Here is a 14,196-nt window from a genome sequence, read left to right as displayed (position 1 = left end):
AAGCAAAACCAAATTATTGGATTTTCAGCTACTTTGTGAGATAGGTTGTAGGCAGACATCTGTAAAGTCTTTCACTTTTACATGTGAAAAAACATGTCGGCAAGCTTTATTTTTTTTATGGGAGACATGGAAAGAGATGGGTTCAGCATACAACGGAGGAATATATTTGCATCTCTTTTACTAGGTGTGAGGAGGGAAAACAAATAGTAGTAGTCTGAAGTGACTGTCTTGTGTACACTTTTAAAAATACCTATTCCCTAATCCTATACTTCTTGTGAATTTGTGTCATAATAACTTTTTAATTTGTTTATTTGCAGTTGCATTCTAAGAATTAACTTTTTCATTAATGAGATTTCCACGGTAAATTAAGTTTACATGGTCAGTCTGTTAGTCTCTCCCTAATAATTTATGAACCAACTCTTCATTTTCAAACTTCAGTAAAGGGTTGGATGCTTCCAGGGGGTTACATGGTTAGTGTTCTCACTGCAGGAAGAGCAGAAGACCTCTGCTCCTACCAGTTGTTGGCCAGCCAATGTGCATTTGTTGTCAGTAAATCATTACCTCTGAATCAAGTGCTGTCTTTTGAAACTCTTGGAAGCTTGGCAGTACTGCAGTAGGATGAGAGGGTCATGGGTGATTTGGAAGTAGCTAAGGCTACTGCACATAAAAGGTCCACGCAAGTACTCACAATAAGTAAAGAATATTTAGGAAGTATGGAGGGACACTAATTGCATAGTTAAAAAGGTCTAAGGATGTAGGCAGGACTTTGAGTATTACGATCATTTGAGAGAACAGAACATAAAATCATCCATAAGAATTTGGGCTATTAATTCTTCTGCTTTCAGGACACCTGGTTTATTATTAGCATTTTATCAAACCATTATTTATTTAAATTGGATAACAATAATTAACATAACATAAATTAATGGGTAATTAATTGGGAACTTAATCTCATTCATTTACCTTGCAAATACAATATATAAAGCTTTTTTATGAAGAATTCAATCTTATAGTGGGGTATCATTCCAAAAGGTCATGAGAGTTACAGTTATGTATGTACCATATCAGATTAAAATATAAAGTGTGGTAAACCACTTTAAAAATGAAGAATCCACCATATGGGACTTCAGGGTTTGTTGAAAAAAGCCAAAGATTGATATTCAGGCTGTATGCTTGCATATTTTGGTTTCTGATGTTAATCATTCTCTTGTTTAGTTGTTTTTCTGTGCTCCAAATTACAATTTGTTCTTCATCATAATTGCAGTTAAACATAATTGTAACATAAACATCTCAGTTTCTCAATATGTGAGCATTCAAATATTCCATGCTTTATTCCTCCCTGAAACTAGGACATTCAGACCTTGCAGTTCTTGAACAAAAACATGTTTATTTTTCAGTCTATTTTGAGGATGATGACAGAAAACCAGGAAGGATTCAGTAATGTGCATAAGTTTACATGTAGAGGAATGTTGCTATGACTCTCATTATCTTTCCTAAGAAAGGAAACCTAATATCTGAAGGGCTATTAGACCTCTTCCTTAAGAAGTCATTTGGGAATGGAGTTCAATCATAGAATGACAGAATATCAGGTTGGAAGGCACCTCACGGATCATCTGCTTCAACCTTTCTTAAAAGTGTCTAACGTTGAATAATCCCCCACTTCCCTGGGGAGATTATTCCAATGGCTGATTGTTCTCATTGTGAAAAATTTTCCTCTTGTGTCCAATTGGAATCTCCCTGGGAGTAACTTGTACCCATTACTCCTTGTCTTTCCATGTGACTCCTTGTAAAAAGGGAGTCTCTATCTTCTTTGTAGCCACTCTTTAAATACTGGAACATGGTGATACGGTTCTCTTCTCAAGGTTGAAAACCCCCAATTCTCCCAGCCTTTTCTCACATGGCAGGCTTCCCAGTGCCTTGATCATCTTTGTGGCCCTTCTCTGGACCCTCTCCAGCCTGTCCATATCTTTTTTTGTATAGTGGGGACTAAAACTGAACACAGTGTTCCAGGTGTGGCCTGACAAGTGCTGAGTAGCGTTCATCTGACCAACTGCAGACCTTTGCATTTGGGCTAAATATTTTATCCTCCTTATGGTAAGACTGAACTGCATCCAAAATACCTGTTTTTCATGCCTCCACTGGGAAAATGGTAATTATTTAGATCTACCACATCCTTAGTATTGCTTAATATCAACTTAGGTAGCTCACTGATTCAAGGGACCAGGCTAAAAATACCTGCCACTAGTTAACTTTTAAATTTTTTAGTTTTTCTGATATATCTTAATTGATAGTCGAAAGTTATGCAAAAAGCTACAAGTGTAGTTTTAAAATTTGAAAGCTTTTTTAAATTTAAATGAACAAACTGTAAAATACTGTGTCAATACCTGTGTTGTTCAAAGCGCACAAACATTGTGTTTCACTGAGGGCTGAATTCACTTCAATCAGTCTTTACTTATGAACATAACACGTTTGATTTGCATCTTTATATTTAGGCTTCCATGTTCTAAGTCTTATGCAGATAGAAAAACTGTATGTCACAGCTATGCATCTGTAGAAAGGTAGGTGATAGTGCTGTTAAGAGTTATGTAATGGATTAGTAAGGTGTAGATTTTCTTCACAATCCCTTCCCTTCCTCCAAAACCTCAATAGGTATACATGATTTAAATAATTATCTTTAGCATCTTAATTTTGCAAGTGGTTTTGCACAGAGTATAGAGGTTCAGCTCAGAAGAATGAGAGAACCTGTGACTTCGATTTTCATAATGTGCTATATGAGCAGCAGTGAAACTGGTCTTCAGGTAAACTGAAAAGTGTTTTACTGTGAGCAATGGATGCAGTAATGTTGGAAGGGATCAGGTGACCTATTTTCCCCTCCTCCCCAAACCTCCTAAAACCAAAGGCAGTTTGGATCACTTTGTTGCTGATATGCCAAACACAGAAGAGGAAAGTTTGTTTTAATTTTGTCTTCATGATTTCCAGAACAATTCAGTCCAGGGGGAGGGGGGATTTAAAAATACACTTTTATTTCTCCTCGTTCTTATACATGTAATTTGATTACTTAGTAAATCCAGTGTCTTCAAAGTTAATCTTTTACTAATTTGAAGACAAAATTGCTTTTACCTGGTTAAACTAGTTTAGGCTGAGTCTAAAGATGTCCACACAGTGAAATGAAGGTGTGATTGCAGCATGTTAGCTTAGTCTAGCACTTGCTCTAGCAGCTTTATTGCGCCCAAAGGCAGCATGTCAGCTAGCAGAACTGACACAGGGCCTAAAAGTGTGTACAGTGAGATTGCTAGCACTTGAAAAACCTGTGCTGTAGCTTTATTATTACATATGCTGTCTAAACATAAAGATAGTGTGAATGAATATACCTGTGTGAAAACTATGCCCTTGTTTCACGTGTTTGATCCAATTTGAGGATGACCTAAGTTACTTCACAGCTGATTAAAAAAAAATCCCACCAAACCCCAAAAGGTTGTTAATTCTGAATTTATTTTGTTGCAATGTATTGCTCAAATAAGACAGAATAGGAAAAGTGCTCTGACCTTGAGATCTTACAAACATTAAGTCTGCATGTATAACTTCAAGACCATTCTTCTCTCTCTTTAGATTATATTTTGAATACAGATAAGAAACTTTAGGATTGGGAAACTGCCCAGTCATCATAAATTTAAGTATAGAAAAGAGTTGTTTAAGCTTACTGTTGGTCTAAATAATTAAGTTTTTAGATGCCCTTTTTTGTAAGTCTTTCCATTTATAAACTGTTTTAATAGAAACAGTAAAAGATGAGTCTTAAACTGGTACAAAAGTGTGTATATGTATTAAAAATTTAAAGCAAATTTAAATATTTGGTATATATTTATTTTAAATCAGAGTGGAAGGCAGGAGATATCTGGCAAAGCACAGTAACTCAGGATAGCTGAGAACAACTGACTAGTCAGCAGTCAGGAAGTGTTAGAAGAGATGAATGGTGTAAGAACTTTCCCTGCCAGCACTGGGGTGGTAGCAGTGGTAGTATAGACCCTGAAAATGTCAAACCTCTACTAGTATATGAATAATTTACCAGCATCTTTTAATTTGCTGTGATATGCTTTGATATGAAAGAAGTTTCTCAATTTCAAGTACCTGTTGTTTGGAGGAAAAAATTTGTCTTGTGTACTGAAATGTCTAGTAGGTAACTTTTCTTAAAAAAAAAAAAAGGGGGGGGGGAAGGGAGGCATGGATTTAAAAGTAACAAAATGTAATTGCTTGCTGTTTTGTTCTGTTGCCAGATATTTGCTCAATGATCTGAACTAGTTTCCACCTCCTATATAATTTAAAATATACGTGTGGTATGTATGCAGTATATTAGCTTCTGTGAGAGAGGATTCAGGAAAAAACAAGCAGTCTTGAGATTTTGGCTGATGCATGTTGGAAAGTAACCCTATCTTTTGGATGTTGAAATACTTTGGAAGTTGTATTTATTCTATATTAGTGTATCTGCCATATTTAAATTTTGACATTACATAAAGAGAATGCTATATATTTTGAACATCCTGTTATTTTTCCTTTTTATATATTCGTTTTGTTAGTTGCGTTAATGCTCCAGATGCATTAGTTTTGTAATGTCCTATTTTAAGACTAAGGTTTCACAATATGGAAATTTTGGGAGGCTTTTCTGGTAATTTTGGGGTCTCATTAGTAAGTAACTTTAAAGAAAAATGTTATGCATGTTGGAGGCAGAAAGTTACAACTCAGGTCTTCTAGAACATGAGATTCCTAAAGTGCTGTATTTACTTTGAAATGTAAATTATCCAGGAGCTGTTAGAATAAATAATTTTACTCAGGGTTGTTTAATAAAAATTTAGAAAGGTAAGATACTTGCTTCTGTTCAGGTTTGTTTATGAATTTTTGTGTGGGGAGCTGTAGAAATTAATATTTCAGATGAATATTAATTGTTTAAAAATGTTCCAGATTGTTGGTTTTCCACATTGAACAAAGCGGTGTGCTGGAGACTTGCTTACCTTTTTGGACTTCAGTCTACAGGAAGCCTATGAGGCAAAGAGGCATGAGTTCTACCTTGAAATGCGAAGAAAAGAGGATGAGATGAGACAACGGTTTGTGCAGAGAGTGAAGGAGAAAGAAGCAATATTGAAAGAAGCAGAGCAACAGGTAAGATGCCTGTCCGTCCGTCTTGAGTTTGTTTGCTGAGATTTGGAACAGCTAAGTTCTTAGCAAAATCACAACTAGTTGATGTTTATAATTTATTAATATTTTGAGGGCAGCAGTGCTTAAAAGCACATTGATTACACAGATTGATTGGATTAGCAGGTTGATTAGACAAGCAAACAAGAGAAGGAGTGTTAGGAGAAGCAGCTGAAGGAACTGGGGTAGATTAGCCTGGAGAAAAGGATGCTGACGGGAGACCTTATTACTCTGTACAACTACCTGAAAGGAGGTTGTAGCAAGGTGGATGGCAATCTCTTCTCCCAAGTAGCAGGTGATAGAATGAGAGGAAATGTCCTCAAGTTGCACCAAGGGAGCTTTAGATTGGATATTAGGAAAAATTTCTTCATGGAGAGGGTTGTCAGGCATTGGAACAGGCTTCCCAGGGAAGTGGTTGAGTCACCATCTCTGGAGGTGTTTAAAAGACGTGTAGGTATGGTGCTTAGGGACATGGTTTAGTGGTGGACTTGGTAATGTTAGGTTAATGGTGGACTTGATGATCTTAAGGGTCTTTTCCAATCTGAATGATTCTATGATTCTATAAATGGCAGCCTTTTTTTAAAAGGAGGGAGCTTATGGTCTAAAGGCTTTGGTGGGTGGCTGGGACAAGTCAATAGAGTAGGAAGTGATATGGTGAAGTAAGAGAGTGATGAATATAATGATTACATATTTCTTCATCTTCTCTAGCAGTATGCTGAGAAACATCTGTATGCCGTAGCAGCACAGTAGGTGCTTTTCATGCCTAGGTTGCTCTGTAAAACACAAGATTTCAGGAAAAAAAACCCATGGGTTGTTTTTCAGGCCAAGAGAGTGGGGCATGTATGTTTGTGTGACCTCCAGGTTCAGTTATTAAATATAAGCTCAACCCTCAGAGAAGTTTGAAAGCGCGGGGGGTTGTTTTTGTTGGTTTGGTTTTGGTTTGGTTTTAAAAATCTCATCTTTTCTCAGCTGCCTTAAGAATATTTGGAGGTGTGGAATGTTTCTTCTATATGTTGTTGAAGATTTAGTCTTGTCAAGCTGAACTGGCAAAACTGGATCTTCTCACCTACTTTCTGCCAGACTCTATTATGGTCACGTGTATTTGTATTCAAACACTGGTTTAATTGAAATTGGAAACCTGTCTGTATTTAATGTTCTTTTCTGTACCTCAGTCTCCCAGCAGAGATAGAGCAGTTTTTTGTGGGGTGTTCAGATGCATGTTTTAAATAAAAAGAAGGATTAATACTTTTTTTTTCTAAATCTGTGAAGTCCCCCATGCTACTTGTGGAGGAAAAAAAATCATGTTCAGTCTTTCTTAGTTGAGGCTATCCAATTGGGAGAATGCTTGGCCATGTTTAGAATAGGTCCAGCTAGGTCTTACACAGTATCTGTGTAAGATTTCTGATGTTTTCTTTCTATGATTTATACCAGGCAGTTTGTGAGCTCTGCATATTGCAGTTGAGTTATGGCTATTTAGTTTTCCCTGTTCCTGATGTAGGAGAGTGATCCTAAAGAACATTAGTCATATACTCTTGCTGCTTGTTCTCTGAGAAGTGTGTAAGTGTATCTGGAAATGAAGGAAAAACAGGAATTTCTGTTGTACTTAAGATTGCTTTCACATCCTTCATTTAGAGGAAACTTGTAGCTGCAATGTGCAGCATTACTACTCTGGAGACGTTGCTTAGGACCTTACTGTTTCTACCCTGAATATTTTTACTGGTATGCCTGGTTTTGCAATACATCTGGTTAACTGTTGCAATGAAATAAATTAACAGTATACATACACACACACACATACATTTATTAAACCTGACAGCTCTGCTGTGTAAAACAGGCATACTGTACGTTTATAATCTTAGTTATTTCTTAGTTCCTTCTTTGCAAAAGATGGAAATAAATCTCTCTGATTTCTATACCAGTATACCTGCACTCAGACTGAGTTACACCAACACAGATGGATACAGAAGCAGGATTCTAGGACAGTTTGTGTGTGGGGAGGTGGAAGGTGAGGAGGGGTGAAGTACCCTTTGGTTATCATGCACAACTTCACAGTAGATTTAAACTGGTCAAAATGCATCTGGAGAGTAAAATCCATTGATATGTCAAAAGAAAAATCAATAACAGTTACTGCAGAAAAGCAGTTAACTTCTTGGAGCCCACGAGTAACTCCCCCAGCCAGACTTACTGTATGTGTACATATTAAGGTGTAAATGTAATTAATATACATATCAATATATATGAAAATCCATACCTTTGTAACTAAAGTGTGTATGATTCCTTGCCCACTTGGTTTTAGGGAAGTAGATTCTACTTGACAGATCCTGATTCAATCCTTCTGTTGGTAATTGTTTCCCCTCTAAAGGCCTCCTTATTTTTGATATAATAAAGATATAGTCAAATCTAGTAGGAAATCTAATATTCACTTGGTGCCTTCCATGGTTTCCACCCGTACTTTGTGTGTAGTAGCCTGGCTTCTATAAGAACAATCTGATAGGAATTTTTAGTCTTTAGCTGTTTTTTAGTCTTACCAGTTTTGGGAAAGGACTGCAATTTCTTATGGTTTGTAACCCAAGTTGAGGTAGGTTTTACTGTTTGATTGCAGAGGAGTTTTGTATTGTGATACCACCACCTTGTGTTACTAGTTGGAAATGTTTTTGTGCTTTCTTTAAACAGATACAGAATAAATTTGAACATCGTATGCTAATGCATCAAGGAGAGAAACTGAAAATAGAGAAAAAGAAAAAAGTTCTAGAAGATGAAATAGCTATGTTTATTGAGAAGAAAGCTAATGCTGACTTACTCCAATCACAAGCGTCTGTCTCTACCCCTGTTAGTTTGAAGAGAGACAAGGACCGCAAAAAGTAAGTGCTGATGCTAGTCATTAGAGGCAGCAATAAAAAAATTCTTCACATATTACTTTTATAATGCAAATTTCAGTAATCTTTTAGAAAAGATACAAACATGCTCCTATTCTGTTATGTGATAAGAAGACAGAAGTGTGTAAAATACCCTCATGATTGGATTTACTTTTAGAGTAATTGCTGCATGTTCTGTGAGCATTCTTTCTTTTTTTTTTTCTTTTTCCATGAAGGAACAAAGGTTTTCGACTTGAACTCCTGTGCTTTGATGTCAGAAATGAAGAAATTGTGAATGTTCACAAACAGAGCAAGCGGGAGAGTGAGAAGTTAGAGAGGGAGAAAAATTCACCCAGGGAATTCCAGAAGTAGTATTTGATTGCAGCACTCAGGTTTTGAATATAGGATATGTTAGTTTGATGAAGCAGTCTGACTGCTGCTGTTCCATAATGTGTCTTCCTAGAATAGATTTTTGAGATGAGAGATAGGTAAAATTGGCTGTAAAATTACACCGAGTGCAGAATATAACCTGATGAACATTTCACTTTCTTCCCTCCCACCCACTTTCTCCACTCCCAAAAGAAAAGCTCGAATAAATTGTGACATTTCAGAACTGTATTCGAAAGTAATCTCCAGAACAACGTGCCCAACTTCTTCATTTATAAGCATTGAATTAAATGTCCATATATAAACATTAAATTAAATTGAATTATTTTTTTCTCCTCCAAAACCAGAAGTTGATTAACTTATTAATTTCCTTTCCTTTCCTTACAACTTTACTGCAAATAACATTAATATCTTACTACAACTGAAAGCAGATTTTTTTGGTAATAACTGCTAGATTATGAAAAACTTTGGAAGCTAGATGGGTGCACATATTGCCGCAGATATCTTCAAGACAGCTTTGACATTTTTGGGGTGTATACTAGCAGCCTGCTCGTGTTGTTGCCAAAATTTATTGAATTTCAAGTAATGTTACTGAGTTCCTTTTCCTAGACTGCTTTTTCTGGATTTATATGTGAAAGTGGCATTCTTGGTAACAAAAGTCATTATCTGCATTATTATGAGTAACTCTTAACTTCAGAAAATATTTATATTTGTTTTCTCTGTTTTCTTTATTTCTTCAGAGTATGTTACAGTTTATATGCTTGCTTTTGTTTTTCTCTTCCAGCTTTACATGATACTGATGCTAGAAGAAACAATATTGATAATTTGTCTTGAGGAGGCAATGATTCACAACGTGCTTTCGGGGGTATAGGAGTTGCAGTTTCTTACTAAAAGATTTGGAAAATATCTCTTGTAGCTGCATGCTGCAAAAGAAGAATTTTGAAGTATGATCCGTACACATACGGTGTGGCGATTACTGTCATTGCCATCATGGACTTTCTGTTATGAGTCTGCCTTGATACACACTTGCCTTACATACATGTGGCTAACTTGTTTTCATTTTAAGTACATTATACCAAAGAAAATGTCCTTGCTGTAAACAGTACCATTCATAGTATAAATGCTGTAGTACAAAAGTATTCAGTGAATAGATCCACTATAACCTTTCTAAAGAGTTATTTTCATATGGTATGGTATATTAGTCTACTAAATATTATTTAATACAACTGTTGACATAATTCAACCACTTACTGCTTTTGCTGACAGATTTTGTTTATAGGCTTTTATGTACAAGCACTGTCCTAAACTTCAGATATGATCTTCCTAATCAAAATTTATTGAAATACTTTGCAGTGCTGTACTGTTGCGTGATAGTTTATCTGACATTACTAACTTAATATGGAAAGTACCTATAACTTTTTGATGACTGTGGTGTTCAGTTACAGCAGAGGCTGAACTTTACAAAAACTATTAACTACAAGAGCTTCAGGTTAATATAAGTTGTGTTTTATATTTTCAGTAGCCATGATAACTAATGGGAAACTATAAGAGGTGCAGTTCTCTGAAGTTGTTTTGTGCAGCTCTTTAAAAATGAAACACTAACTTGATAGAAATAAAATACATTGGTTTTGATTAAGTGTTTCGGTTGTTCTGCTTCTTATCCCTCCCATGTTACTAAAAACAAGGAGTAATATTTCACATTAATCTGAAAACTATAGTTTTGCATCTGTTTTAAATGTCATTACTGATTGGAAAAAAAGGCGATTTGTGTGTGCTGTGCCAGCCAGAAAGGCAATATGACTTGTGATATACTTGTCACATACCACTGCACTTATCACAGAATTACAGAATATCCTAAGTTGGAAGGGACTGTTATATCCTGCTCAGATGAGGGAGACAAGTGACTCAGATTTGCAAATCCCCAGTGGAGTGGACAACAAGTCTCCAAGTCCAAACACTTATTAACTACCCACAGTGTACTAATTGAAAACACGATAATTGGCTAAGTATATTGCAAGTTGTGGCAAACAATACAATATGTCTTGCATTTCTTAAGGGGAAAGGGAAAAGAGGGAGATAGAGGGAATGGGGAAATACAGATCACCGGTCTGGGTTTCTGCGCTGATCGTGCCAGCGAGGGTTCCAGGAGGCATCTGTCTTTTTCACTTACATCAGTCTTCTTCGCTTCACTGCACTCTCCAGGGCCCCCTCCTTTCTTCCCCCCCCTTGATTTATACACACTTTGCTTGGGTCCGTCCCCTAGGTTGACCCACATACCTACATATCCCATGTACGGGGAGGGGTAAGGTGTTTCATGGGGTGATGTAATTAGCATGGTCATGTTAGCCTTCGTTAGCATATTGAGGGTGTTAACTTTAATATGCATTTTGTGGATAATGAAGCAAAGTTCATTCACTGGACAGATGGCCCTTGATATTTGTCCAGGTGCACCAGAGCAGAGCTGTCCTGTCTCTACAGGGCTCCCTCCTCCAGCTGCATCTTGTGTTATTTGGGCAGCCTTATCAGCTTCGACCTCCACAGAATGCACCCTGTGACTCATAGTTTTGTCTTGCGAGTGTTTGAGGCATTTCTTCAATCAGCCTCAACTTTTGCTTTCTCAGGCTGTTTTTCTTAGTTTCTCGCAGGCCTGGTTTCTCGTCTCTCAGAGGGACCCATAAGGATCATCGACTCTGGCTCGCTGCTCCTCACAGGACTACTATAACTAACCCATATGACTAACAGCATCGTCCAGATGCTTCTTGAACTCTGACAGACTTGGTGCTGTGACCACTGCCCTGGGAAGCCTGCTCCAGTGACCAACCTTACCTTCTATTTTACTCACACAGTGATACATATTATATAAGATTGCTTTCCTTCAATTCTGTAACAATGGGAAGGAATAGATACTAAGATATATAAACCCTTTGTTGACCAGGAAATGGTCAAACTCCTAATTCAGTCATCTCCACAGGCCCAGCAGGCTGTAGCATAGGGGGGAAAGGTTAAGAGGAGACACCCGTTTAGCCCACACGCTCAGCGTATAACTGATGCTTCTTTCAAGAGAAGAAAATGGGCCAGGGCCAGGCCCAGTGATTGCTGTCTAATTGCTCCTTCCTGAGCAAAATGTAACTTGATGAAAGACTGTATTTTTTTGTTTGGCTTTGTACCATTGGCTGGGCCATTTGCATCTGTTTGACTAGAAATAAGGCATACACCCTCCCTAAAGGAGGTAACGGCCAAATGAAAAAAAAAAAAAAAGAAAAAAAAACAGGTTTTTGAACTGAGCAGTAGATTTGGAAGTGTTATCAAGTGATCTTGAGCAGAATGTAATTACAGTTAAGTGATGGGTACTGTCAGCACTCAGTTATCCCTGTGTGGGTTATCCCAGGCACTGTTAGCTCAAGCACAGCTCTTCATGAGTGTTATGAAACTGCATCAAAAGACAGAATTGGCTGTCTGTAGTGTGGCCACTTGGCTGGGGGCAAAGTCTGAGATGGTTAAGTACTGTTTGACCTAAATAGTTTTGTGCCTGGCCAGTACTAGAGGATGTGCTGTGCTTTGACAGCTGGGAACCATGAATAGTATAACATGTACAGATACCACATGTCTTGGTCAGAATTGGTTTATATTCAGTTGCACATGTTGACCCTGCAGGACTTGGCAGCAGAACAAAACTGGTACAGGCTCCTGTGCAGGTCTTTGGCACAGGTGACAATTAAAGGGAGTTTTTTCAGCTGTAGCACAAAATGATGTAGCATGAAATGAGAGAGCTGGTGGGTTTTTCTCTTTTTCCTGATATTCATTTAAGCAGTGGAGAGTCATCTGTAAGTATGGGAAATTCCATAGTTGTTTTGTTTTAAGTTCACCTAAGGATGAGATATCAGATAAGTGCACGAGTGCACATCACGGCCTGGCAGTCGTATGCAGTTCAAAGAATTCTAAAGAAACAACTAACAATATCTTCTGAAAGTGGAAAATTAATAGTGGTAGTAAATAAAAATGCATGTGCCTCACTGTAGTTTATCTTAGCTATGTGCTTTTTAACTGAACACTTCAGAGGGGTTTATCTTGCAGATGAAACAGTTTCAGGACCATTTATTAAGGTCTCTTTATTGTTATGGTACCTTCTGCAAGTAGCTACTGCGAGATTACTTACAGCCTTTACAAGTCTGAAGCCTTTACCGTTTTAGATCCTTTCTTTAGGATACTTTCTGTATATATTTTGTATATTTATTCTTAACTATATCTTTAAAATTACTTTGCCACAAGAAGCCACAGCCAGAATGCCTAAGTGGTTTTATCTTAAATCTCCTAACAGTATAGCGTTGCCTGTATACTTCGTGTGAGAAACATACTTAGATTTGCATTGTGAAACTAAGTGAAGAATATACTGGACTTCAAAAATTAAGAATGTATGGACAATAAGAAGCAAGGACAGGCAACATGGAAGAACTACAGAGATGCTGTTCACCACTGTAGGGAGAAAATTCACGCAGCCAAATCTTGATTAGAGTTCAAGCTGGCCAGCACTGTGAAGGACAACAAAAAGGGCTTTTAAAAATATGTTAGCAGCAAAAGGAGGGTCAGAGATAACATTGGTCTGTTGCTTGATGGGTTTGGTCACCTCACAAATAGGGTCATAGACGAAGCAGAGGTGTTTAAATGCCTTCTTCACCTCTATCTTCAATGCTGATGATGGGTCCTGAGACCCTCAGAACCCTGTGTTGAAAGACTGTGACTGGGGGGATGATAAACTCCCAGCCGACCCTGAACTTAAGTTTGAGACTTGCTGCTCCAACTGGATGCACATAAATGTATGGGGCCCAATAGGTTTCATCCCAGGGTGCTGAAAGAACTGGCCTATGTTATCACGGAACCTCTCTCCATTATTTTTCAACTGTCTTGGGAGACTGGGGATGTCCCTGTTGACTGGAAGCTGGCAAATGTTGTCCCAGTTTTCAAGAAGGGTAAGAAGGAAAACCCTGGTAATTACAGGCCTGTTGGTCTCTCTTCAGTGCCTGGGAAAATTATGGAGAAGTTTATTCTGGAAGTTACTGAAAAGCACTTGAGAGGCCACACAGTCATCGGTCATGGCCTCCATGAGTTCATGAGGGGCAAGTCCTGCTTAACTAACTTAATTTCCTTTTATGACAAGGTCACCCATCTAATTGACCAAGGGAAGCCAGTAAATGTGTTTTGTTTGGATTTTAGCAAAGCTTTTGATACTGTGTCTAACAGTATCCTTCTGGTCAAAATGCCCAGCAACACAGCTAGACAAATCCATAATACATTGGGTGACCAACCGGCTGACAGGTCAGGCTCAAAGAGAGAAAATAGGGTTATGTCAGGCTGGCAGCCAGTCACCAGTGGGGTTCCCCAGGGCTCAATTTTAGGACCAGTGCTCGTTAATGTTTTTATAAATGATCTGGATGCAGGAATCGAATGTACATTAAATAAGTTTGCTGATGATGCTAAATTAGAAGAGCTGCAGACTCCCTTTAGGGAAGACAGATCTGGATAGGCTAGAGAGCTGGGCAATCACCATCCATATGAAATTTAACAAGAGCAAGTGCTCGATTCTCCACCTGGGATGGGGTAATCCTGGTTATATGTACAAATTAGGGGACGAGAGGCTCAAGAGCAGCCCCATGGAAAGAGATCTGGTGGTTTGGGTTGATGGCAAGTTGAATATGAATCAACAGTGTGACCTGGCAGCCAAAAGGGCCAACCATGTCCTGGGGTGCATCAAGCACAGCATCACTGGCCAGTC

General features: G+C 38.0%; 1 protein-coding gene across 5 annotated transcripts in view; it reads left to right on the top strand.

Moving 5' to 3' along the window:
* SEPTIN10 (septin 10) overlaps positions 1-10,062 on the top strand; it is a 31,101-nt gene extending 21,039 nt beyond the window's left edge. For all 5 annotated transcript variants that reach the window (XM_074859165.1, XM_074859163.1, XM_074859164.1 and 2 more), the window contains 3 exons: positions 5,019-5,151; positions 7,858-8,045; positions 9,211-10,062. In XM_074859165.1, coding sequence (XP_074715266.1) covers positions 5,019-5,151; positions 7,858-8,045; positions 9,211-9,220 — 331 coding nt within the window. In that variant the 3' untranslated portion in view covers positions 9,221-10,062. The remainder of the gene's footprint in view (positions 1-5,018; positions 5,152-7,857; positions 8,046-9,210) is intronic.
* Positions 10,063-14,196: the final 4,134 nt, after the last annotated feature.

The sequence above is a fragment of the Strix uralensis genome, chromosome 2, assembly GCF_047716275.1.
Source record: "Strix uralensis isolate ZFMK-TIS-50842 chromosome 2, bStrUra1, whole genome shotgun sequence".
Lineage (NCBI taxonomy): Eukaryota > Metazoa > Chordata > Aves > Strigiformes > Strigidae > Strix > Strix uralensis.
The sequence above is the reverse complement of the archived record's forward strand: the minus strand, read 5'-3'. Positions and strand labels throughout refer to the sequence as shown.